The sequence below is a fragment of the Protobothrops mucrosquamatus genome, unplaced genomic scaffold, assembly GCF_001527695.2.
Source record: "Protobothrops mucrosquamatus isolate PMUCROS unplaced genomic scaffold, P.Mucros_1.0 scaffold_151, whole genome shotgun sequence".
NCBI lineage: Eukaryota > Metazoa > Chordata > Lepidosauria > Squamata > Viperidae > Protobothrops > Protobothrops mucrosquamatus.
The window spans coordinates 877,873-905,832 of record NW_015386227.1 but is presented as its reverse complement, the minus strand read 5'-3'; the positions used below and the strand labels follow the sequence as shown (position 1 = coordinate 905,832).

The following is a 27,960-nucleotide window of genomic DNA, read 5'->3' as shown; positions in this document are numbered from 1 at the left end:
GACAAATGGTTGTCCAATCTTGTCTTGAAAAACTCCAGTGATGGAGCACCCACAACTCCAGGAAACAAAGTCTCCCTTTGATTAATTGTTCTCACTGTCAAGAAATTTATCCTTAGTTCTAGGCTGGATCTCTCTTTAACCAGCTTCCACCCATTGTTTCTTGTCCTACCCTCAGCTGCTTTGGAGAATAAGTTGACCCATGCTCCTCTCTCTGGCAGCCCCTCAAGTCCTGGAAGACAGCTAACATGTCGCCCCTAGCCCTTCTCTTTGTTAGGCTAGACATCCCTAGTTCCCTTAATGGTGCATCATTTTAATCACCTCTGGACACCATTTTAATCCTATTTCTTGTTAATTATATCGTCAGAGGAAATGAAAATCCAAAGACTATATGGCTTCCTGTGTTATGGAATAAAGAAATTCTGATGCCTACTTCCAGGAGGATATTTCCATTTGTATAGAATAACTGGGAAGTTATACATGGTTAATCTATAGGACCCGTTGCCACGAGAAAAGCAGTAGTAACCAACTTTAATCCTGGGATTTATTCATTGGACTTGTTTATGAATATAGAAATACCACATGTTAGGGTTGATTCTAACACAAAGGGTCATTGTATTTTATGTTTGCATCTGCACCAAAAAAGTCAGGAATTACTTTTTTCTACAGTTTTTTTCCCTTCTTGTCTGCATTTTCCCAATTTTGCTTTTTCCTTTCCTTCTTTTCTCTCTAATTTCTTTTTTCTTCTTTTTTTAATTTTTTGGTACAGGTAGTCCTCAATTTACAGCAGTTCATTTAGTGACCATTCAAAGTTACAACTTTACTGGAAAAAGTGGCTTATGACTGTTTTTCATATGACCGTTGCAGCATCCCCATGGTCACGTGATCAAAATTCGGATGCTTGGCAACTGGTTCATATTCATGACAGTCTCAGTGTCCCGGGGTCATGTGATCACCTTTTGCAACCTTCTGACAAGCAAAGTCAAGGGGGAAGCCAGATCCACTTAAGAACCAGGCTAATAACTTATCAACTGCAATGATTCACTTAACAACTGTGGCAAGAAATGGGGCAAAACTCACTGAACAAATGTCTCATTTAGCAATGTAAATTTGGGGTTCAATTGTGGTCGTAAGTCGAGGACTGCCTGTATTTTGTATATATTTTTTGGAAATGTAATAAAGTTTTATAAAAGGAAAAGAAAAGCAGTAATAACTAAATGGATTCTTCTTCCAATCAGATGAAGACCTGCCTGAAGAGGGCCCATCTTTGAAGAATCTTCTCCTGATGGTCCTGGTTCCATTGTTTGCTATTTTGATTCTCATTATATTAGTTGGTCTTTTTGTCTGGAAATGGGCCCAAAGCCGGCGGAGACATATGCCATTTGGGTCTAATGAACTGGGCGATGTGGATTTTATGCTGAAGAACTCTCTGGCTGGGGACAACACCTTAGAAGTAAGTATGCATTAGGAATGGCAATTCAATGCCACTGGGGTTAGTTGTTCACCTTATTCTAAGCCAAAATTGTTTTAATGGTGACAGGTTAGGCTCAAATATCGTGACCTGCACTTGTACTGGTTGCGTTTGGCTTGTTTTGCCTTACTGCTGTTGAATATTTTCCACTCTAAATTGTTCAGCCTTGTTTTCTTTGTTGATTGCCCCACCACTGGATGAATACATTTGGCTGTAATTTACATGTTCCCTGCTATTGTTAGCACTTTTGCCTTCTCCCATTGGAAGAATCCTAGAGATCCACTAAAGCAGGGGTCCCCAACTTCCGGTCCATAGACCGGTACCAGGCCGCGGCATGCCAGTTTGCACAAACAAGCAAAGCCCTATTTGTGGGATGCAGGCAGCACACAAAACCACGCCCTCTCCGGTCCCCAGAAAAACCTCTCTCTACATAACCCATCCCTGGTGCCCAAAAGATTGGGGACCTCTGCACTAAAGTTTCTTTCAAAGTAACTTCAATATGAGCTGTAGAGGAGAAGTTTTCTGAGATGAGAAGCCAGATAAGCTAAATCAAGATAAACCAAAAAGACGAAAAGTGCATTAGAGTAATTTCTGGCTGGTGTTAGATCTTGACTTGTTATTCTTTCCAACCCAAGTGAACATTGGAAAGAATTTACAGGTAGTCCTCGATTTACAAGAGTTTGTTTAGTAAACAAAATTACAAGGGCATTGAAAAAAGTGATTTATGACTGTTTTTCACACTTACTACCATTGTAGCATTCTCCCGAAGTCATGTGATCAAAATTCAGACATTTGGCAACTGGTTCATATTTATGACGGTTGTAGTGTCCTGGCACCATGTGATCCGCTTTTGCGACCTCCTATGACAAACAAAGTCAATGGGGAAGCCAGATTGACTTAACAATCGGGTTACTAATTTATCTGCTGCAATGATTCACTTAACAACTGTGGCAAGAAAGGTCGTAAAATTCACTTAACAAGCGTCTCACTTAACAACAGAAATGTTGGGCTCAATTGTGGTCGTACGTCGAGGACTACCTGTACAGAAAGTAGATCAAGACCGTCTTTCCTTCAGCTGCATAATATTTTGAAAAATGTACAGATTAGAAATGAATTTGGAATGACAGGAAAAACTGGCAAAAGAAATGCTGGATTTGAAAATGCGGGTGATCCAAGTAGACACTGCAGGGGGGGGGAATCCAGAAACACCCTCTGCGCGCACACACACCCCCAATGTATCTCTGTAGGATAAGCCCTTGAGCAGCTGCTTGGAATATTCATGATTGCTCCATTCTAAGCTTCCCTCCCTCCCTCCCTCCTGATTATGTGGCCCCCAGCAGAGCACATACTTCCCATGCACATGTACAGGTAATCCTTGACTTACAACAGTTCATTTAGTGACCGTTCAAAGTTACAATGGCACTGAAAAATGGGAGATACAGTATGACTGTTTTACAGAGTTACGACCTTGGCAGTAGCCCCACGATCACGTGATCAAACCTCAGAGGCTTGGCAACTGGTTTATATTATGACCGTGGCAGGGTCCCCGGGATCACGTGATCACCTTTTGCAACCTTCTGACAAGCAAAATCAAGGGGGGAAGTCAGATTCACTTAACAACCGGGTTACTAACTTAACAACTGCAGTGATTCACTTAACACCCGGGACAAGCAAGGTTGTAAAACGGAGCAAAGCTCACTTAGCAAATGTCTCACTTAGCAACAGAAATTTTGGGCTCAGTTGCGCTCGTAAGTCGAGGACTACCTGTATACCAAAAAGGTATGCCGTACAAAGAGAAAGCAGAAACTACACAGATGCAACCTATTACTTCATCACACAGAAGAAAATACAGACACCTCCTGTGCAGTTAACTGCAGTTGTCACTGCAGGTAAAAGGGTTAGAAAGAATTCCAGATATTGGGGCGGGGGAGAAGCCAGCAAAAGGAAGATCATGGTCAAAATGGGCCAGATTTTGCCAGGGATTACAAGGGGGGAAAAACCCTGAAAAAAGTTCCCATTGCATTGCTGTGATGGAAGCAATTGCCACATAATGCTGCCAACCCCTCCTTCCTTCGTGGGCATGTGGTGCAGAGTGCATCTTACTAAGGAGTTGGAAATTCCAGAAGCTGGCTTGCCATGCTTATGACGCTCACCAAAATATACCTGTTCATCTATTCCTCTAAGGTTCTTCACATGTTTGATTTGTATTCAGGTCCTGCTGAATGATGACTGCACTACTGGAAGTGGATCTGGGCTGCCTTTTCTAGTCCAAAGAACTGTGGCTCGGCAGATCACCTTGGTTGAATGCGTTGGTAAGACAAGGAGAGAAAAAAATGTCAGAATTGTCACCAGTAGAGAACTGCTGAACCTTTTGGAAACAAGAATATACGTTCCAGTTCTCTGATAAAATATACAGATTTGACCCATCTCTTTATTCATGAGACCTATTTGTGTCTGGCTTGCACTTTCAGAACACTTCCACACAGCACTGTTTCTACTGCACAATCCTTGTAAAGTGTTTTGAGCCTTCAGACCGCAGGTTCTGAAGCAACTGAACTCTGAGAGATCCCACCCCCCAATTTGCAAAAAATAAAAATTCAATATTGTTAGTACCCTCCCATCCACATTTTAGTGCATGTTGTATAATTCTGAATAATAGTAATAATAAATAACAACAACAATCTCCCAGTGAGGCACTACCTTAACGTGGTTGTGGGGCTTGTGTGCTCAAAGGAAGATGAGAGCTATGCCAGAGGTTCAACCATACTGGACAGGTCTCATCAGAGGAGTCAGACAAAGAGTGTCTCTCCCATAAAAAATATGGTGAGACATAAATTTCAGAAAGCCATACCGGCTCAGATGTTGCCCGGGTTAACAAGATCTGTGGTAGTTGTTGGAGTTCCTGGATATCTGGTGAAAAATGGGCCACAGGACTCAGGACTGTTGGCTGAGCAACCAGGGCCAGCAGCTGCAGAACTACTGGAAGAAAAGGTGTTTACCCATCGCAAATACACAGTGATTGAAAACAAAGAAATAATGATCTGTTATTACAGATCAAGTCCAACAAGAAGAAAATATCTGAAACGAATGCACCAGTTCTGAAAAGAACAATATCCAGAATCAGAAATAACAGAACAGAGACTAGCAGATCAATGTCAATTTATAATACGAAATAAAGCATTCACAGAAACAGAACTGGACGAACTGCAAAGGTTTACCCAGGGCAAAGAAATCAAAGCCCTGCCAGAAGTAACTCAGAATGCAGAGGCAAACCAGGGGGAGTTGGCAGTAGAGGAAGAACAAAGCGCTCTAACTAAAGAAATAAAAGCATTGAAACAAAGAATAACTGAGCATCTAGAACAGCACAAAAACAACAGAATAAGGATGCCTGCATTGAAGCTTGTTCCAAAGAAACAGCTAGCACAAGCATTAAAAGATGCAAATACTGCAATATCAAGTATAAGCACCAACTCACTGCAAGAAACAAATCAACTAATGTACAGCACAGCTGGAGTTATAACTGAATACCTGGGATGCAAAATCAACAAAGAAGAAAAAAAAAACCAAACAGTGCACCACAAAAATGGAAGGTTAGACTAGAAAATAAGATCAGCAAAATAAGGTGCAAAATAAGATTCTCTGATGATATCTGTAACACCATCAAACATCCACATCTACCTATCCCAGGTCCTTGGTAAGGACTTGATAGGTAGACAAAAATGCCAAACCCAGACTGAACATCTAGCTGACTGTGCGATGATCAAAAATAATACCACCATTGGCATTGACAAAATCACCTTCAGTCAATTGCAAAAGGCTGCTTTACCTGGAACAGCTTACATCATGCAATACCTTTAATATTATTAAACAACAGCATCTGCCTATCCCAGGGCATTGAGAGAATTTCATAGGTAAATAAAAAAGCCAAATCCAGTCTAAGCATCTGGCTAGCGGTATAACCAGCCATAGTAATATATTTGTAATGGGGTGGATCTGCTTGGCTACAAAGCATTATTCCTCCTCACAAATCTCACCTAGAGCCGTGAAGGTAGCGTGACCTCGCTATATTAATTTCATAACCGGATGCTTTCCACAAAGCTTCTAATCTTGGTTGTAGGTTGCCCTGAAGGTTGCCGGCATGAGGGGGAAGACAGACAGCCTTGGAGCAGTCCAATTTCCCCTGTAAACAGAAATACAGAATACAGAGAAGAGCAACAAAGATGATTAGGGGACTGGAGGCTAAAATATATAAGGAACGGTTGCTGGAATTGGGTATGTCTAGTTTGACGAAGAAAAGGACGAGGGGGGACATGATAGCAATGTTCCAATATCTCAGGGGCTGCCACAAAGAAGAGGGAGTCAAGCTATTCTCCAAGGTGCCTGAGGGCAGGACAAGAATCAATGGATGGAAACTAATCAAGGAGAGAAGCAACCTAGAACTAAGGAGAAATTTCCTGACAGTTAGAACAATTAACCAGTGGAACAATCTGCCTCCAGAAGCGGTGAATGCTCCAACACTGGAGGTTTTTAAGAAGAGACTGGACAGCCATTTGTCCGAAATGGTGTAGGGTTCCTGCCTGAGCAGGGAGTTGGACTCGATGACTTCCAAGGTCCCTTCCAACTTTTATTATTATTATTATTATTATTATTATTATTATTATTATTATTATTATTATTATTATTATTATTATTATCATCATCATCATCATCATCATCATCATCATCATCATCATTTTTCTTCCAGACAAGATTATCCCACTATAAAGCAGAAATTTATTAGCTCAGTTGCTGAATATAGAACACATCATGAGAACACAGGCTTGCAAAGCTGATTCTGTAGAAAAGAAATAGTCTGTCTTCTTTTATGTTCAAGGATTATTTGCACATGGTCAAATTCAAACACTGGATAGTCTTCCTACTGCCTGAAGTACTCTGGTCCATTAACAGATGCTCCACACAAACATGTTAATGTTATCACTCAGTTCTGAGCCATTTCATTAAACATGCTTGTTTCTGTTATCTGCAAGCCAACCTAAAATGGAGATCAAGCCTGCACTTGGGCTGATCTGCCTTAACTCTGAGGTACTGAGAAGAAAATTCTTAACTTAATGGATAAACATCAGGCAAGGAAAGAACGGTGTGTCATCTGTTATTATTTTCTTTTTTATCTCTTATTCCCAGTAGCAAAATGTTTTGGAAACTTATATTTGACAAAGAAACTTTGTATTCTGCTAGCAATCATCCTTCAAATGTTTTGTTCTCAAGCCTTTAAAAGTAATTATATTTAGATTCTGAATGGGTTGCATATTTATCCATAGCAGTTTTGTAAAAATAGGCTAAGAGAGCCAACTATTCCTCAATGACTATTTCTGATCAAATTGATCAAGGGATTTTTTTCCACTGTTGTCAATTCCTGCAGCTGCTCTGGCAAAAAAAAAAATGAGTCAGGCATGTTAGACATTTAAAAGCTAACATTTCATCTAATAGGAATATGAAATATCAATCAGCTCAGGCAAGAAGTGAAGGCAAGTGAAAAGTTTGAAAATTATGTTCCTTTCCCTCACAATAGGCAAAGGACGCTATGGGGAAGTGTGGCGTGGTACTTGGCATGGGGAGAATGTGGCTGTCAAGATTTTCTCTTCCCGTGATGAGCAGTCATGGTTCCGTGAGACTGAGATTTACAACACGGTGCTGCTAAGGCATGACAACATCTTAGGTGAGTGGAAACAATGCAGAAATTCAGCAATTCTATCAGTCCCAAGAAGTCCTAGGCCAGGGCTTTTCAACCTTTTCACCCATTGTACCACTTTTAGGATATGGCAACATCCGAGTACCACCAGTCGCCTAGCAAGGTGTCAAAAACTTGATGACCAAAAAAAAAAAAAAGGAAAAAAGTGATAAAGTACAGGTAGTCCTCGACTTACAACAGTTCACTTAGTGACTGTTTGAAGTTACAATGGCACTAAAAAAAGTGCCCCCCAAGCCAAAGCCTGCCCGCCCAGTGGCGCTCTTCCTCCTGTCCGAGGTTTTCATCATTGTGAGCATTTCTGTTGAGGATTGGCCGTGGGTGTGGGGTGAGGGGTGTTTGGTTTTTATTCCCCCCATCTGCTGGGTGGTTGCAGCAGGTTTTGGTCACTTCACATGACCCTGGGACACTGTGACCGTCATAAATATGAATCAGTTGCCAAGCATCTGAATGTAAATCACAAGACCCTGGAGATGCCGCAACATTCCAGCTGATCGGCGCTTCTTCTGGGCTCAGCAGAAGCGCCAGGATCAGCGCCGAGCTCCAGCTGGAGCCTGGCGCTGATCCTGGTGCTTCCACTGAGCCGTGACAGCCCCGAAGAAGCCCTGATCAGCTGAAAAGCGGCACTGATCCTGGTGCTTCCGCTCAGCCCTGACAGCCCTGCAGCTCCAGCCATTTCTCGCTCAGGCTTGTGTGGTGCTGCCACCAGTTCAGCTCATTCCCCTCCCCCGCTATCACTTTTCTAGGATGGTTGCGTACCACCTGTCAGGTGCCAATGTACCACAGGTGGTACCCGTACCACTGGTTGAAAAGCCCTGTCCTAGGCAAGCAAACGGAGGCAGTACATTTTAAGACCCATGTATTCTTTCTAAATTTGCATAAGGGATTTAAAGAGCTGAAGAAGCTCAGAGAATTAAAAGTCTTTGTCTCATTTGCACATACACACAACACATAATTTATAGGTACTTTGTTAGCTTCTTTGGAAATTTTGGAACTTTGGCAATGTATGCTGAGCTTTACCCTCCTTCCCTGCCCACAGGATTCATTGCGTCAGACATGACATCACGGAATTCAAGTACTCAACTCTGGCTAATCACCCACTATCACGAGCATGGCTCCCTCTATGATTACTTGCAATGCACAGTGTTGGACGTGGAGACCTGCTTGCGTTTGGCCACCTCAGTCATCTGTGGGCTCCTTCATCTGCACGTGGAGATCTTTGGCACCCAGGGCAAGCCTGCCATTGCTCATCGGGATCTGAAAAGCCGGAATATCTTGGTCAAGAACAATAAGCAGTGCTGCATTGCTGATTTAGGTGAGTGGATTTTAGAGCAAATGTTTTTGGCAAAGCAGAGGTGCTGATGTGTAACTTTTTCTTAAGGGCAAAAAAGCTTTCTAGGGGAAGTAATCTGAGGAAAGGTCTTCTATTTGCCCTTAGAACTTCTAAGCCAGTGGTTCTCAACCTTTTTAATGCCACGACCCCCAACCGGTCGTAAGTCGAGAACTAAATCGGTCGTAAGTCGAGGACTAAACTGGTCGTAAGTCGAGGACTAAACCGGTCGTAAGTCGAGGACTACCCAACCGGTCGTAAGTCGAGGACTTTCCCTGCCCGGGAGCGCCGCGCATGCGTGGTTCCGCCCCTTGCGCCTGCCGAGGCGTAGCTGGCAAGCGGCACAGATGGAGCAGGCCGACCGCCAGCTGGCCCAGCCCAAGGGAGGTAAGGCACCTGCCGGAAAAGGGGAAAAAAATGGCGGACAGCCTTGCTTGGCGACCCCCGTGAAATGGTCGATCGACCCCAAATGGGGTCGCGACCCATAGGTTGAGAATCGCTGTTCTAAGCCTTCTGCAGTCTGGTTGCCCTCCAGATGTGTGGGCTTCAATTCATAGAATTCCTACTGAGAATCCCGTAATTAAAATTTATATATCTGGAAGGTTGGGGGAGCCTGGCCTAACACTATACTTCCCACCCTGGGTGTATCTTAAATGACCCACCTCTGCTACAAATATAGGAACAAAATGTCACACAGGTAGGGATGGGAGGTACACTCCTGATTAGGATCCTAGCAGAGGGCTTAGAATTTAACTACTTCCTGTTTACTGCAATCCTTATCTGGATTAACTATATTGGTTGTGTGGTGTAAAGCAGGGCTTTTCAACCCATGGTACATGTACCACTGGTGTACTTTGGCACCTGGCAGGTGGTACGTGACCTAGACAAGTGTAGTAGGGGGGGGGGAATGAGCTGAAGTGGAGGCAGCACCTCAGAGGCCTAGAGGAGAGTCAGCTGGAACTGTGGTGTTGCCGGGGCTCTGCTGAGGGCTCAGGATTGGTGCACGCAGCTCCAACTGATCAGCATTTCCGGTAGCCTCTGCTATCACCAGGAGCAGCAGACAGTCCTTGGGGTGAGAGAATCAGCTGGAGCTGCAGGGCTGCCTGTTGGAATGGAATGGAATGGAATAATTTCTGAAATAACCACTCCTTTTCACAAGATCATATCTGACCTCCACAGTTCTTTTTGAAAAAGGCACATAATTTCCTGATTGCATCAGTGGTGACTATTCTTTTGTATGAGTAAACAAATAGATCTGTTCCCAAATCTGTTTACAGTGCAATAAATTCAGATAACTCATATAAACAAATCAACTCATATGTTTTAGAGGAAAGGACAAATAACCCATGATCATCAGCCATTCACACACTAGAAAGACCGGGTTTTCTGGCTTCAGATGTCAGCTTTTACCAGATCCCAGGGATGCAAATTAAACTTTCTGTTTAGACCATGGTTTCCCAAATTGTGCGGTGTTCCTCTGTCAGAGAAGTGCACAGAGTCCAGGGAGAGGTGAAGAACCATTTAGATCAAGGGTCCCCAACCCCCAGTCCATGGACCGCTATCAGTCCATGGCCTGATGGCAACCAGGCCACACAAGTGGCGGACGAGCACAGGAAGCTCCATTTGCACAAGAGATGTGCATGCATGTGAAACCATCCCCAAAGGTACTTCTCAGCTCCAAAAATGAAGCAAGATTCTTACTTCATAGAAATCCAAGTACAAATAAAGGAAAAGAATAGGCAGAGCTGTGGTGCATGTGAACTTGTATGCCGTAGACAAAGGCACATATATATACCTTCATCCCACTAAACTGAAGTGCATTCTCGTGCTCTCTCTGTAATGCTATACAAGCCACAAAAGTTATGTTATTCTCCTAAACTCAGGGTAATGCCTTTTTTCCCAGTCAAATCTGACCTTTTGGATGTTTAGCATCCTGGTGCAGGATTGCCTGCTTATAATGATGGAATTGCTACTCTTTTTCAGGATTGGCAGTTATGCATTCCCAGAGCAGTGATTACTTGGATATTGGGAACAACCCACGAGTGGGCACCAAACGCTACATGGCACCTGAAGTTTTGGATGAACAGATTCGTATGGATTGTTTTGAATCCTTCAAGCGGACAGACATCTGGGCTTATGGTCTGGTCCTGTGGGAGATAGCCCGAAGAACCATTGTGAATGGTAAGGAAAGCCAAATGGAAATAAGTTAAGATGTGGTATTCTAGGGCCTTGCCTCATGGTTCAGGCAAAGTGCAATCCATTTATTCTTGCCACAGGATGTTTATACCATGGTAAGTTGCAAGTCAGATAAGATTCTAAGTTCAAAAGGAGAGCTCTACAAAAATGGATGGATGCTTAGCAGAAATCAATCTTCTCTGATCCAGACACAATCAGATGTTTTTTCTATTAGTCACGGGACTATTTTAAATATCTGAAATAGCATCTTCATCTGCAACATTTAGTGGCTTCTGGCAGTGTGCCCACCTGCTCATAAAAGGGTAAAATGGAAAGAATATTTGGAGGTCAAAGAGCTCTCAGAGCAATTTCTCTTGCTTGCAGGGAGTGTTTTGTGACTGGCCACACCTACCAGGTCAGCCATTTTGTCAGGAAGCCATATGCTAGCTACCTTCTTGGATCAGGCCAAATGTCCATTGAGTCCAGCCATTTTAGCGGTCTGTATTACAGACCCAGAGTCAGTAACGCTCTGGCATTGCTGCTCCTCATCAACTAGGATTCAAAGGTCTATCTTGTGTTCAGAGGTCTATTCCCTCTTAATACAGAGATTGTGTTTAACTATTTAGAATTTCAGTTATTCCTCTCCTTCATGCCAATGTGTTGCCATAAATGGAGGAAACTGTTTACTCAATTTTCTGTATCAGCAGGCCATCTGATCAGCAGTGGTTGAAATCTCACCAGATGGTCGTCTCTGTATGTTACTTCATGCTGGATTCAGCTTTCAACACAGTCTTACAAACATTTGTAAAGTTGTCTTTGCAGTGCTGTGGCCAAAGCTAGAACTTGAACATATATGAGTGGAATAACAACCAGCTTTTCATAGCTCTGTACCAACTCTTACCTGCTCAGAGATCCTGTAAACAGATCCTAATTGTGTGGCCTAGAAACAGTTTTAGGACAGTTCATACATTGTGTTGAGCATAATTTGCTCAACTGTAATTTGCTGAATAGATTAAAACTGGCAGAGTTCACAGAGGGCCATTGGTTCTTTCAAAATGGCAGCGGGCCATCTCCGTTCCTCCATCAGCCCCAGCCAACAGGGAGAGAGATTGCCTGGAACTAGAGTCTTAGGTTGTCCACCTCTTTAATTTGAAGGAAAAACCTCCAACTTCTGGCACTGCAGCTGAGTTCCTGCTTTATTGAGGATCTGGAATCTCAGCTGCTGTTAGAGAATGGAAGGAGCCGGCCCTGCCTGCCACTCTCCCCCTTGCATTTGGCTCCCTGTGTAGAAACAATCGCTAATCAGGCCTGTTAATGGGGATGTTTTTGACTGGCCTAGTTGGAAGTGTTTTCATTTTTCTTTTTCCACACGAATGATTAGCTGTAAATTATAAACACTGTAATCTAGTGTCAGCGCCCAGCTTGCAGATTAAAGGGACCATTAGACTCAATCAGCACTTTGTTTGTTCAACTCTGATTAGGAAACAAGCAGCATCACAGCTTAGTTTGGCAACTAGCCACCTTCAGGGAACTTCGGCTATCCTCTGACCAACGCTGCAGTGAAGCTGCCTCTGCTCTTACATTGGCAAAACATGCAGAGGCTTCCCATGACAGTTTCACAGTTGATCCCCCCCTTTTGTACTTTTAACATTCCATCAGGGAAGAGGCTGGAAAAGGATCCCACCTCTGAAGTGTTCTCACCTGCTGCAGACCAGGCTATACAAGCTTGCAGTGGGGATCTCTGAAAACCAAGCAAAGATCCAATGTATTTTCGGTGGGTGTTTTATATGGTTGTGTTAAAGATCAAAGCGATACAAAACTGATATAAAGTTGAGAAAGAAAAGAAAAAAAAGAACTTAAAGAAAAAGCTAGAAGACCAAGAGAGAGAGAGAAAGAAAAATAGAAAAGAGCGAAAAAGGTACAAAGCAGTATCCTCCTGATCATCTTTACTGCAGTTATAAGAACAGCTAAAAATTTATCTCTTACTCTGTTACAACACATGATTCAAAATCATAAATCATAAATTCATTTTTTTTTAGTTTTGTGCAAAAACTCCACAAAGCGTTTCCAGTCAGCAGTAAACATGTTTTTTTGTTTCCTCTGCTCAAAGAAGTCAATTTAGCCATCCCAGCAGAGTCTATCATCTTTACCAACCATTCTTCTATCCTGGGTAGTGCCAAATCTTCCAATATTGTGCAAACAATAATCTCACTGCATTTTTGGATTTCCAGTTACTGGCCCCTGGCAATTAGCGCTTGTGCAGAAACTGCCCTAGAGTGAAAAAGGAAGACAGTGTTATCTATAAACCTGTACATTTTCCAAGGATCAAAAGTATTCAGTTGGTAGACTTGGATCCATGGAATAGGGATTTGAAGAATTATGTTGCTCAATAGTAAAGCTTCTATGTTGTTGCAAAAGGCCCTAGTTCAGTGATGGCGAACCTTTTAGAGGCAGAGTGCCCAAACTGCAACCCAAAACCCACTTATGCATCGTCGGGTGCCGGGTGAGTGTGGCCCATTGGGTGGGCGTGGCTGCGGTGGTAACGGCAGACAGGGTGGGACTAAAAAGTTCAATCAATCAATTCCAACTTTGCAAGATCTTTTTTTTTCCCGCGAGAAGTTGAAATTGACTATTGATTGAACTTTTTTTTTTTTACATGGCGGTGGAGGCTAAAGCGAAAAGGTTTTATAAAACCCAGCTGAAGGCCTAGGACTGGGGCGATGGTGCACGTGCTCACAGAGAGGGCTCTGAGTGCCGCCTCTGGCACCCGTGCCATAGGTTCGCCACCACTGCCCTAGTTCAACCCTCTAAATGGGGGCCCCTTGCTGAAACTATGGGCAGGAATAAGCAATTCTGAGCTAAAAGCTTACCCTCTTGATTTGAAGAGCAGCTTAAGTACGGATATACATGTGAATCAAGAGCCAGTCCAGCACTAGGGTTAGAATGCTAGAGTTAGAACTAAGGAGAAACTTCCTAACAGTGAGGACAATTAACCAGTGGAACTGCTTGCCTCCTGGAGTTGTAGGTGCTCTATCACTGTAGGTTTTTAAGAAGAGACTGGACAGTCACTTGTCAGAAAGAGTATATGAACTCCTTGATCATAGGTTTGAACTAGAAGACATCAAAGGTCCCTTCCAGCTCTATTCTGATTGATTGAAACTATACAGTAGGTAGTCCTTGCTTTAAAAACAGTTATTTAACAACTGTTCAAAATTACAATGTCTCCAGAAGGGGCACTTTACAACTTGTAATAATATAAGAAAGCATGATGCCTTATAACATAAAAAAGAATACCTAGATTCATCTCAAGTTCACATACAAGCTCCCCATTCTTTCCTCGGTTCCCAAATGCATGTTGAAACAGCCATGTCTTTAAAACTTCCTAAATATTCCGGGGCGGGGAGGCAGTTCTCCTGGGGGGGGGGGCAGAGGCTATAACACACCCTGTTTCCCTGAAAATAAGCCCTAGCATGATTTTTTCAAGATGCTCATAATATAAGCCCTCCCCCCAAAATAAGTTCCAGTTATGACTGTCAGCCAGATGGACGCATTTAGTCCCGTATTTCCCCGAAAATAAGACCTAGTCAGAAAATAAGACCTAATGAGTCTTTCGGAGCAAAAATTAATATAAGACCTGGTCTTATTTTGGGGCAAATATGGTAGCAAGGTACCTCCTACAAGGAATGCTCAGAAATTAGGAAGATGCTATTTACTGATACTGACTGCTGGTTCATGTTTGAGATTGGATTGATTTGATTGAATGAATGAATGAATGAATGACTTTTATCCCACTTTTATTATCTTTTATAAATAATTCAAGGCTGCAAACATACCTGATATTCCTTCCTCCTCCTATTCCCCCCCCCCAAAACAACCTGTGAGGTGAGTTGGGCTGAGACTAGAATGACTAGTCACCCAGCCAGTTTTTATGCCTAAGGAGGGACTAGAGGTCACCACCTTCTGGTTTTTAGCCTAGTGCTTTAATCACCAGATCAAACTATGCACTCATTTTCAGATCAAAGGCTAAAGTTCTTGACTGAAGGGGAGGGAGGATAAGGGCCATGCTCCAAAAAGTAGACAGATTCAGAGAAAGATACAACGGATCCAAGAGCAAACGAAGGAAATCAAATCAAATTAAAATTCTATGAATAACATGGTATTTACTCACCATGTCTTGAGCAATATTTCTTTCCTCTCATATTACAATTAATGTTTTACTGCAACATACTTTATGAGCTTTGGAGGCTGCCACTAAGTTTTTCTGGGACCATATTTGCTCCTAAGGAGAATCAGTTTGTTTGCTTGGTGTTTGTTTTAATTTACAAATCGCCCATCTCCCAAATGACTGGGCAGCTGACAACTAAAACTTGCACCCCCTCTGGTTTTTCCCACCCATGCTTGGTGATGCAGGAAACTGAGTGTGGGATTTTCTCTTTGCAAAAGAGGAAAGGGAGGGAGGGAGGGAGGGAGGGAAGAAAGGAAGGGAAAGAAAGAAAGAAAGAAAGAAAGAAAGAAAGAAAGAAAGAAAGAAAGAAAGAAAGAAAGAAAGAAAGAAAGAAAGAAAGAAAGAAAGAAAGAAAGAAAGAAAGAAAAAAAGAACAGAGCTTGGTAGGAGCCTTTTCAAGTTATTAAATGGCATAGATTTTCATGAGCTGCATTAGATGCATAGAGTAGGTCTCCTTTTCTGCAAAAGAGATGTCCCTTTCCTTTTTTCAAGAGAGGCACTCTAAGGACTAAATAACTTTACTTACTCAAGGCAGAAGGAAAAAATGAGCAGATGTTTTAACAGAGAAATACCAATAGCCCACTTTGTCCAGGCTTATTGGAAGGTGCTCTCAATGTGTAACTCTAGGTTACCACAATACTAACCCTTGCTTCTGAATGGTCTCTTGCTGTTTGGCTTCTTTTTGGCTTAGCCTAGGATGCTCCCTAAACCCAGCCATTGTACTTTACAATTTATAGCTTAATGTGAACTCAGACCAATGATGTCTTATGCAGGAAGCTGATTAAGCAAACAACGGCTCAGCTCAGTGCCTAAAGCTAGCCATGTTGATGCCTGCTCTGTTCCAATTTGGTATTTTTCCCCCATAACTAGAGATTATACTATTGAAATTTGTGAGCTTGTTAATTTCTTTGTTCTAAATCTCATTACTTGTCTGATCCTTGACTACAGAAACAAGAGGCTTCGAAGAAAATAATGTCTGATCCTTGCCTATAGAACAAGAGGCTTCAAAGAAAATAGCGATTACATTAAAAACAGCCAAAATAAAATCCAATTGAGGCATGTATTAACTGTCTCCCTTTCAGCATAAACAGTACCAGTTAATAAGCCAATTACATTCACAATAAAGAACCTTTAACTGGATGCCTTTTACGTGCCCTAAGGTACATGGCCCCTCTCTGTCTTTGGAAGATCCTGTATTAGCTGCATATGAAAATGTGTTGGTATTGCTTGGCATGGCTAGACCACCTTGAGGAAAAATGGTACCATGTCTGTCTTCTAGATAGAGCAAAGTACTGAGATGTTCTTTACTGGAAGCCAGGACCCCGTCATTCAAAATCATGTTGTCAGATGGATTAGGGTCAAGTTACATCGAGCTGTTTAATATAGAAAGATTTAACAAAGCTATAGGTAACTGATGGAGGTCCTAGGTCAGGACCTAATAAATAGAGCTCTTTGGCCAGCAGGTGGCACCAAACGCATTAGTGCTGAGAACTGGTAGGAACCATTCTGAGCATTGTAAGGAAAGAGTCCAATGTACCTAGTACAGCTTTTCAAGTCATATGGCCGGTAATGCTGAGTTCAACAACCATTCCAGCTGTAACACCAGACATTTAAAAGTCCATTGATATGAAAGTTCACATCCAACTTCAGCGCGGTGTTCAATTATTGTATTATGCCTCAAAAATCTATTAAGAGTACACAAAGTAAGTTAAATACTGAATCCATCCACACCATGTTTGCGTGTGTTTTACAGTCTGCGTGTAGTACTTTTCACTAGGTCAGCATGGACCTGGGGCTGGTTCATGGATCTTCACGTTTCAGTGATTAGTAGATTGTGTTTGGCATTCCGAGGCTCGGGGCTTTTCTGAAGAACTGAAGAACATATCAATTGTGGAGAGAAATATTCTTTCTGCTGCAGGCCTTGTTTCAGTTATCATCTAGGGCAGGGGTAGGCAACCTTGGCTCTTTTATGACTCGTGGACTTCAACTCCCAGAATTCCTGAGCCAGCATGGCTCAGCTTGGAAACCTCTCCCTTTCCCCTCAGCATGGCTGGCTCAGGAATTCTGGGAGTTGAAGTCCATGAGTCATAAAAGAGCCACGGTTGCCTACCCCTGATCTAGGGTTTTCTTCTACTGTACACGTTTCACACTCTAATTGTAAAACTGCAGACGTGAGTCCCTGATGAGTGCAACACTAATTAGGTTAGCCAGAGGAAGCCCCTTAAAAGGTGCACGCACTCGCTGAGCTATGTCTCAGCACTTTGGAGAGAGGGCCTTTTTATGTCACCTTCCCTCAAGATTCACACTTGGTTCCCACACTTTTTGTCTTGCAGGAAGCAGCCAAAAATCTCTTTTATAGGCAAGGTCTTTTGAGTGTAGCTTTTTTTATCCACTTGTAGTTGTTTCAACCTTGGATTTATTTTTATTGTTATCTGTTTACATCCTAGGATTTGAAAGATATGCTAAAGAGGACAGTGTACAGCAATAGCAAGGCACTTAGATTTACATACCGCTTCACAGTGCTTTACAGCCCTCTCTAAGCAGTTTACAGAGTCAGCCTATGGCCCCTAACAATCTGGCTCCTCATTTTACTGACCTTGGAAGGATGGAACCTTGAGACAGTCGGAATTGAACTCCTGGAGTGAGCAGTGAGTTAGCCTGCAGTGCTGCATTCTAACCACTGTGCCACCAAGTCTCTATGCAATATTTTGATGGGAAGTTAACAAAAACTGATGATTTTTTTCCCAGTTAATGCATTGGTAATTCCTTCTAGCACTAAAGATGTCAGGATTTTGTAACCATTGGTCTCTAATATCTTTAAGGGGTTATACTATACTTTAGTTCAACAGATGCCCCATAATTTATAAAGATATTCTTTCTGGATTCTTACTAAACCATTTGCTAAAATGCGTGGCAACAGCAGAAACTATATAACTTTGATCCTAAGTCAAAAATTGAACTACCTTGGTTTAATATCATGAACACTTTCTTGCGTATGAGTATAAATGTAATTTAGAAATGAATACAATTGCAAATTGTCAGTGTGAGAGATTGCAGCAGTACTTGTCTGTCTGTGTTTGTTTGCATAGAAACAAGAACAAGATACCTGAGTCATTAGTAACCGCAATGTTTATGTGTACCAAATTTAAAGTAGCTTTCACAGTAAGAAATACTGATTCTAGCATGAGGTCTGTAAGACCCTTGACTGGCAAGTAGATCCCAAAATGTATACAGATACATTTTGACTCATAATAGTTCATTTAATGACCGTTCAAAGTTACAACAGCACTGAAAAAAGTGGTGGGATTCAGCCAGTTCGCACCACTTTGGCAGAACCGGAAGCTAATTTTTTGTTGCCCAGGCCCAGAATGGACTTCCGGAAGCAACATCCACACAGAGAACCGGTTGTTCACATATTTGAACCCCACCACTGCTTATGACCTTTTTTCACACTTGTTGCCTCCCTATGATCATGTGATCAAAATTTGGATGCTTTGCAACCGATTCATACTTATGACGGTTGCAGTGTCCTGGGCTCTTGTGATCATATTTGCGACCTTCTGACAAGCAAAGTCAGTGGGAAAGCCAGATTCATTTAACAACCACGTTACTGACTTAACAACTGCAGTGATTCACTTAACATTTGTGGCAAAAAAGGGGGCAAAATTCACTTAACAAATGTCTCACTTAGCAACAGAAATTTTGGGCTCAATTGTGGTCGTAAGTCAAGGACTACCTGTATTCTATGGATAAGAAACAGGATTCACATGAAGAATTGTTGTTTTTTTATTTTCCATTCTGAAAGAGCCAGACCATTACATACACTAATTCATTTGCCAAATCTGAAAAACACTGATTTAGACCAATTTAGCCTCATTTTGCCATTCTTCCTATAAGAAAACAACAGCCTCTGTCAAGCCTTCCTTCAACATTACCCCTTCCCCCCCCCACCATCTTCCTGCAATTTACCTACCTTGCTAAATTAGTGGAAACTGCTTTATTGCTTTTAACGGGAGACATGTGAGCATTTGCTCATGAGGCGTGCATGGGCATGTGCGTTGTCACTAACAAAGCAGTCTCACCACTTGCTATTTCTCAATGGAGGCTGTTTAAAAGATTTCTTTCCTGTATTTTTCCGCTCAGCTTTCTCAGAGCTCTTCTCTCATGCTGTTTTTGTAATTTCGTACAAGTACATTATGCCAGGGGGAAAAAATGTCTGAAATGTAATACTTGATAATTTTGTAAATTTCTTTATCATTTTGGAAGGGATGCTTAGTGACAATTTGCCAAATGCTGACAGCACTGAGATGATAGGAAATTGAGCTCACTGTGGCTTGGATTGTCCTATAACACAAACCATATTACTTGTAAGACTCTAAGCTATCTTTCGTATTCTTTGTTCTTTCTTAAACTTTACACATTTGATGATATCGTGCATCTGCTTCAAGTAATAAGAGAAAATACTTTCTCTCAAGCATGTGCTCTACAATTTTTTTTCCCTTACGTCTCAGACTTTAAGAATCAATTTGCAAATGGGTTTTGGGGGCAATTCCTGATTTGCACCTGCTTCCTACTGTCTCCTTTACAAAGTCTACAAAACATTTCAATGCTCTTGGCTAAACTCTTAGTAAATCAGAACAGAAAATCTGGCTACTGACTACAAATACTTACTACTGTACTTAATAAGAGTCAAACCAAATGTCTGTCTAATTCACATTCTATGAATTCTTGCAGAATAAGGGGGCACTGGAATAAACCATCTAGAGCAGCAGCCCCCAATCTTTTGGGCACCAGGGACCGGTTCCTTGGAGATAGGCTTTTCTGCAGACTGGAGGGGCCGTGGGTTTGCGTACTGCCTGCATCCCATGGATGCGGCTTCGTTTGTTTAAGCGGCCCAGTTTCTGGTGCTGGTCCACAGATTGGGGGTTGGGGACCCCTGATCTAGAGCACTTTGCCCTAATATGTTATGTGTCCACTAAGGAGGTGCACTTATGCCTGGGATTGTCAGGGTAGAATCTTTTCATTGAGATTTTCCAGAGGAAATGTTTTAAAGTCTTTTCTTTAACAAACTCTTGGAATTGGTTGGGTTGCCAAATGACAGAAATGCACATCAAGATGGGTCTTTTATACAACGACGTCCTCAAACTCAGTTCAGTTGTTTTTGATTTCGGGGGGAAATAAAAGCCATTAGCTTATATGGCTTTGGAGAACATGACTGCTGGCATAGGATCTGAACAAATTCCAATTACATGTTCCTGATGATTCCCCTTGTCTGAGATAATGGTCAGATTTAGCTTCTTTCCATATATATACCTGCGTACTCATAGAATTGAAATGGAACCACTCAAAATTCATTTTTTTTTCTATTTGTATGAGCCCGATCCCTTATCAGCCCAGCCCTGAATCTGTGTAGCTTTTCTTTGGCCTTATTTGACTATGTTCGAACACCAGGACCAAGGTTGGACATAACAGATGATACAAGAAGATGATGTGCACATTGAATAATTTCTGCATGCTTACAGTCTCAAAGCTTCTCCTTCCTGTTCCCTCCATCTTTTTATCCTGCAGGGATTATTGAAGATTATAAACCTCCTTTCTTTGACTTGGTTCCAGTCGACCCCAGCTTTGAAGACATGAAAAAAGTGGTTTGCATTGACCAGCAGACACCCACCATTCCCAATCGGATGTTCTCTGACCCAGTGAGTGATGCAATCTGTTAGAAAGATAACTTTTAGCAGTTTGTGTTGTTAACAGGAGGGGGTTCCTGTTGTTTCAAAAAGGACGCTTGTTGAGCTAGGACTGCTGCGTGGCCATCAACTTCCAGACTAGGGGCAGAAGCAAAGAAAGCATCTTGTACCATGCCAGCATAGGAATCAGGCTTCCCAGTTAGATCTATTGAACAGTTTGGGGAAACAGAAGCCTCTTCCATGCAGGAGGGAAGCTATGCCCTATCCCAATGATGCCATGTATCTGTCTTGGAAAGATGAGATGATTTACCCCATCAGTTAATTCACTCGCCTTCTTCTCTGAGAGAGCTGTTCTGATGGCCGCTTTTAGCACTTCCTCCAAAGCAGTGTTCCTTAGCCTAAGCAACTTTAAAATGTGTAGACTTCAGCTCCCAGAATTCTTCAGCCAACATGCTGACTAGGGTATTCTGGGAGTTGGAAGTCCACAAATTTTAAAATTGCAAGGTTGAGAAACTCTGCTCTACAGCTGCAGGGTAGGCATTTCCCTATAAGGATTCCTACTCTCGCTACACAAGGGCTGCTGTGCCTTGGTGTTATTCCCCTAGCCCAGGGGTAGGCAACCTTGGCTCTTTTATGACTCATGGACTTCAACTCCCAGAATTCCTGAGCCAGCCATGCTAGCTCAGGAATTCTGGGAGTTGAAGTCCACGAGTCATAAAAGAGCCAAGGTTGCCTACCCCTGCCCTAGCCTAGGAGAATTCTGGGCTACCCCACCACATTATGGCTCTGTTAACTATTTAATTTATTAATGACATTTACGTGGCAACCCATTTCACAAAAAGTGACTTTGGACAGCATACAACAATCAACAAAATAAAAAATAATTATAATCATTATAAAAATATCAAATCATTATTAAAACCAAAACACCACTATAAACAATTAAATATACAAACCACACAGAGCGAGTAAAAAGATCAAATCATGGTGGAGACATCTAGGAATATCTCTAATTCCCCCATATTTTACTTACCGTGGACAGAAATGAGGATTGAGACTATTAGAGCATCAGTTGTTTCCCATTCTTTAAGCGACCTCATGCTCTGCTTGAAGGACTGCTTTGTAAGGTTGCTGCAAAAATTATGAGGTGGATTTGAGAGGCAAACTCTCTCTGCAGGGGAACTTCTAAAGAAATAATATTTCTAACAGTTCAGATTGCCAGTCTTCCATGTGAAGATTCATCATATAGCTTTGTCTCTTCTAGTTAGCCAGAAGACACTGTGCCCATATGCGTCTTGCCCTTTCCAGTTCTCTATCCAATCTTTTTTCTACATTTTCTGTCTTTTTTCTTTTTGTTACAAAAACCAATATTCTACGACTGTAGAACATCTGCCAGAGATAGGGCTGAATGAATGAAGCCAAGGGACAGGGAAGAAAATCCATGACTTGCTCTCTGTTTTCAGATTTGATAGCTGGCAAATCAGTTGCAGGACCTATTCGTGACTTTTATAGGACAGAGAAGTGCAGATTGTGTTGTAAATTATGACTTCAGATCCCTGGGAGAGAATCTTGGCACTGGTTCAGGGAAAGAAAGAAAAAAAAAAGAATGCAAAGATAAGACAAGCAGGAAAAAACGTGGGCAGCGGTTGCTGGAATCCCAGAAGCTAGAGGGGAGGATGACCAGGGCCTTGGGTGGTCAGGAGATAAAATGCCAGCACAAAGCTATTCACCCTCCTTATAATAAACCACACATGGAAACAATGATAAGGGGTTGTTTGTTGCATTACAGGCCACCAAACTGAGGTTTCCTTCACGTAAACAAGGGTGTGCCCCAATTAGCAATTGAATTTGAACAGGGCCATTATCTTAATTAAGCCAGGGATACATGAAGAGCCAGCATCATTGAACTTGAGCACCATTTCATTCCTTGAAGAGTCCTGTCCACTATTTTACTGCATAAAGAAAGCTTTTCCTTCCAGAAACCACTAAATGGTAAATATCTCATTTTGTCCTTAAACCGAATTAGGTGGTCAGATAGCAAATAGCTCAAGATCACCTGATGAACCTCCTGACTGAGGTGGATTTCCTTGGGCCAAGCATTTCTGTGGCATACCATTGACTGCTAAGACACTAGGGCAGGGGTAGGCAACCTTGGCTCTTTTATGACTCGTGGACTTCAACTCCCAGAATTCCTGAGCCAGCATGGCTCAGCATGGAAACTTCTCCCTTCCCCTCAGCATGGCTGGCTCAGGAACTCTGGGAGTTGAAGTCCACGAGTCATAAAAGAGCCACGGTTGCCTACACCTGCACTAGGGGAAGGGGAGTCGATAGTGGGTTTTTTTTATACAGGTAGTCCTCAGCTCACAACTACAATTACAACAAATTTCTACTGCTAAATGAGTTGGTTAAGTGAATTTCGCCCCATTTTATGACCCTTTTTGCCACAGTTGTTAAGTGAATCACTGCAGCAGTTAATTTAGTAACACAGTTATTAAATGAATCTGGCTTCCCCCCATTGACTTTGCTTGTCAGAAGGTCGCAAAAAGTGATCACATGACCCTGCAACCGACATAAATATGAGTCAGTTGCCAGGCATCTGAATTTTGATCATGGAGATCCTACAAAGTGTGAAAAATGGTCATAAGTCACTTTTTCAATGTCATTGTAATCTCGAATGATCACTAAATGAACTGTTGTAAGTCGAGGATAGCCTGTACTTTATCTGGAAAGGAGACAATGGAACACAAATTGGAGTGGAGTATTCCGTAATTTAGAAACTCTTCCCAGACCATCATTGCCAGCTACCCGAAGCCTTGAAACACAAATAACCTATCCTCAATACTAAAGTCACATGTTAGCATATGTTAGCCAAAACTGTACCACGTCCTCCTGATTATGTAACTTTTTCCTATAACATGGGAAATTCCGTAATGTCATCACACCAGCGATATGCTGAGATGACACTTTTAGAGCTGACATTTATTTGCGTGCCTAATGAAGCAATAGCATAACTTCGCTGCACACCCAGGAAGAAAGAAAAACAAATGCAAATAGACCCAACCATTTTCGCTGATGTTACTCTAAAGTTACAACAAATAGGGATGAAGTCGCTCACATTGTCCTTTGCCAAAGATTAAATATTTCTAGTGATGGAGTACCCTTCACAAGATGCACCAATGCACCAATCTTGCCTAGATTATTGCAAGAATGGTTTGCAAAGGCTGCCTTGGAAGACCACTCAGAAGCTTCATCTCATCCAAACTATGACGGCGCAAGCAGTTAAAGGCATGCCATTGATTGCTAAACATAGGGAGTGCAGGCGGCTGCAGGTTCACTGTTGAAAAACCTGGATTCCTTTGCAGATTACCCATCGTTTGGGAGCCGGCACTCATCTACTAAGTTTTAACCCTTTTTAATGCCCAAGTAGAACAGTTTCTTTCCTTCCCTGTCCATCTGTCTCCTGTGCTTGTTCATCTCTCTGTTTTGTTCCTGCCTTCCTCTTTGTTTCTTTCCCAGCTCAGCTACCATTTTTCCTTGCCTCTCCCCATTCTTTTTTCTTTTTTTTTAAATGTGCGGGTTTATTTGAAAAAAGGATGTGTCTGTGCACAAGCATATACAGTGACTATCTAATGACCATTCAAAGTTACAACAGCACTGAAAAAACTGACTTATGACTGTTCTTCGCACTTAACGACCATTGCACCATCCGTATGGTCACGAGATCAAAATTCGGGCACTTGACAACTGGTTCATATTCATGACGGTTGCACAATGTCCCAGGGTCATATGATCATCTTTTGCGACCTTCTGACAAGCAAAGTCAACGGGGAAGACAGATTCATTTAACAACGGCATTACTAACTTAACAATTGCAGTGATTCCCTTAACCCAGTGGTTCTCAACCTGTGGGTCGGGACCCCATTTGGGGTCGATTGACTATTTCACGGGGGTCGCCAAGCAAGGCTGTCCGCCATTTTTTTTGTCCGCCATTTTTTTGTCCGCCATTTTTTCCCCCTTTTCCGGCGGGTGCCTTACCTCCCTTGGGCTGGGCCAGCTGGTGGTCGGCCTGCTCCGTCTCTGCTGCTTGCCAGCTATGCCTCGGCCGGTGCAGGGGGCGGAACCACGCATGTGCGGCGCTCCCGGGCAGGGAAAGTCCTCGACTTACGTCCAGTTGGGTAGTCCTCGACTTACGACTGGTTTAGTCCTCGACTTACGACCGGTTTAGTCCTCGACTTACGACCGGTTGGGGTCGCGGCATTAAAAAGGTTGAGAACCACTGGTCTTGGTACCTGCATAATGAGGGATGAGGGATTGAATCTGTTACTGCCCCGCTGAGGTGATCTGCCCTCAGAACACAATCTGTGAATGGCAGCTTATGGAGAGTCTGGAAAACACCATGCCTAGTAGGTTCTACTCCGACTTTCATTTCAAAGTGTACAGAGCTTCCTGTTTCCAACAGACATCTCCAGAAATCCCTGCTCCATCAGATAAAGGGAGGCTTATCGCTACATTCTGTCTCCTATAGTCTGGAGACATTAGCTTCTCAAATGCATTCTAAATCCTCAGAAGGAAATGAACCTTTCATTTCCTCGGCTTTTTTCCCCTTCTTCGGGGAGATTTGCTTGCTAGTTGCAGATATAGCAGCTTATATAGTTGAATGAAGCCAACTGGGTGGCCTTGTACCAGTCATTCTGTCTCAGCTTTAGGCAGGAGGCAATGGCAAACCACTTTTGAAAAATCTTGCCCAGAAGAAGAAAAAAAAACTGCAGGGACTTGTCCAGTCACCAGAAGCTAACATTGACTTGAAGGCACCCTTCCCACCAAACAAACATATTTAATAAACTCCTGCTTAGAACAGTGATGGCGAACTTTTTAGAGACCGAGTGCCCAAACTGCAACCCAAAACCCACTTATGCATTGTCGGGTGCCGGGTGGGTGTGGCCCACTGGGTGGGTGTGGCCCACTGGGTGGGCATGGCTGCGGTGGTACAGCAGACTGGGTGGAACTAAAAAGTTCAATCAATCAATTCCAACTTTGCAAGATCTTTTTTTTTCCATGAGAAGTTGAAATTGACTGATTGACTGAACCTTTTTTTTTTTTGTACACGGCAGCGGAGGCCTAAAGCTAAAAGGTTTTCTAAAACCCAGCTGAAGACCTAGGACTGGGGCGATGGCATGCGTGCCCACAGAGAGGGCTCTGAGTGCCACCTCTGGCACCCGTGCCATAGGTTCGCCACCACTGGCTTAGAAGCTCGTGTATTTATTTATATCCCACCTTTATTAACTTTATAAGGTGGCAAACATACATAATACTCCTATTTTCCTCACAACAAAAACCTGTGAGGTGGGTCAGGCTGAGAGAGCGTGATTGGCCCAAGGTCACTCAGTTGACTTTCATGTCTAAGGAGGGACTAGAAATCCCAGGCTCCTGGTTTGTAGCTTGGTATCTTAACCACTAGACCAGGGGTAGGCAACCTTGGCGCTTTTATGACTCGTGGACTTCAACTCCCAGAATTCCTGAGCCAGCATGGCTGGCTCAGGAATTCTGGGAGTTGAAGTCCACGAGTCATAAAAGCGCCAAGGTTGATTACCCCTGCACTAGATCAAACTGACTCTCAAATAAGCTGCAAGCCATATTGAGGAAAAAATAAATAAAAGGAATTGTATAGCACTAAGATCTTTTCTACATTATCATGTGTCACAAATGGAAATTGACCAAGTTTGACCCTATCAGAGTAGTAGAGAGATTTTCATATTTGAATCTGTGTTGATGAAGGCACATCAATTGGCTCAACTGCTGTTTTGCTGCAGAGATAAACCATGACAATAAAATCATTTATATTATATCTTACCAAACTTCAGTCTCTCCCCCCCCCCCCCAATTCTTTAACATGTGTCTATCCCGTTCTTTGGCTGCTACAGTTTATATGTACTGGTCAGATAGGACACCTAGGAATAATTTTGTGAACTCCAGTGCTAAAATTCTTTCTTCTACATTTCAACCAGAATACCAACAAAATCACTGGTGCTACAACAGACCTTCCAACTAAAACTGAGTAGTTTTGGGGGGCAGATCACCCTAGTAGACCTGCCCTTATTGGACATGAGATGCAGATATAATGCAACCTTAATCAAAGACTGAGCCACTTATGACAATCAAAAGTTCTAAGGTACAGGTAATCCTCAACTTACAACCACAATGGAACCCAAAATTTCTGTTGCCAAGAAAGACAGTTGTTAAGTGTATTTTGCCCCACTTTATAACCTTTCTTGCCATAGTTGTTAAGTGAATCACTGCAGTTCTTAAGTTAGTAACCCGGTTGTTAAGTGAATCCGGCTTCCCCACTGACTTTGCTTGTCAGAAGGTCGCAAAAGCTGATCACATGACTCCAGGACACTCCACCCGTCATAAATATGAATCAGTTGCCTAGCATCTGAATTTTGATCACATGACCACGGGGATGCTGCAATGATCGTAAGTGTGAAAAAGGGTCATAAGTTACTTTTTTCAGTGCCGTTGTAAATTTGAACTCTTGTAAGTTGAGAACTACTTGTATTCCTACCAAACAAACATCTGCCTGATCTGAATGAGAATATAAACTAAGCATTTGATTTTTGTTGTGTGTTGACATTATAGCTATCCTTGATGCTATAGACTTCTGAATTGCTCCAAAATTCAGACACTGAGAATATGACTATACCGCTCCTAGATATCATAAATCTAGAAAACTTCAGCATCAACTCCAAAGCTAACTCTGACTGAAATTCTGTCAGGCAATAGGAAACAACATGACAATGTTAATTCCTTAATTTATCCTGGATCCAGAGCTTCTATCCTTATAGACCCTAACTCTGATTGTGGCACCAAGTTCAACAAATACCATCCCTGACTTCCACCTCATATTAGCAAGTAGGCCTTAAAAACAGACGGACCATCCTTTAAAACGTATAAGAAAGTCTCATAGTCCCACCCTTGTAAAGAGTAGTGATCACAGCATGATGTACAATCCCAACATCGGGGACTTATTCAGTAAACCATAGTTAAACTGTGTCAAGCCTTTGCTCAGGATGGGAGTCCAGTGCGTACACATGCAAGATTCTAGTTGTGTAGAATTTTGGAAAATGTATTAAGTCTAGATTTTGATTCTAACTATCCCTTCTCTTTCCCTCACCCCCCCTCACCTTCCAGGCTTTATCTTCCCTAGCTAAGATCATGAAAGAATGCTGGTTCCAGAGTGCACCAGCAAGACTCACAGCTCTGAGGATTAAAAAGACACTGAAAAAACTCAGCAACTCCTTCCACAAAGGCAAATACTCTCCTAGCTTCTAG

General features: G+C 42.4%; 1 protein-coding gene across 1 annotated transcript; it reads left to right on the top strand.

Moving 5' to 3' along the window:
* Positions 1-1,235: 1,235 nt before the first annotated feature.
* ACVRL1 (activin A receptor like type 1) lies at positions 1,236-27,960 on the top strand (the record flags this gene model as incomplete). Its single annotated transcript, XM_015819810.2, has 7 exons — positions 1,236-1,450; positions 3,681-3,780; positions 7,038-7,184; positions 8,254-8,529; positions 10,528-10,725; positions 20,513-20,643; positions 27,820-27,960. Coding segments are annotated over 7 exons (1,208 nt in total), but the record flags the coding sequence as incomplete, so codon positions are not given.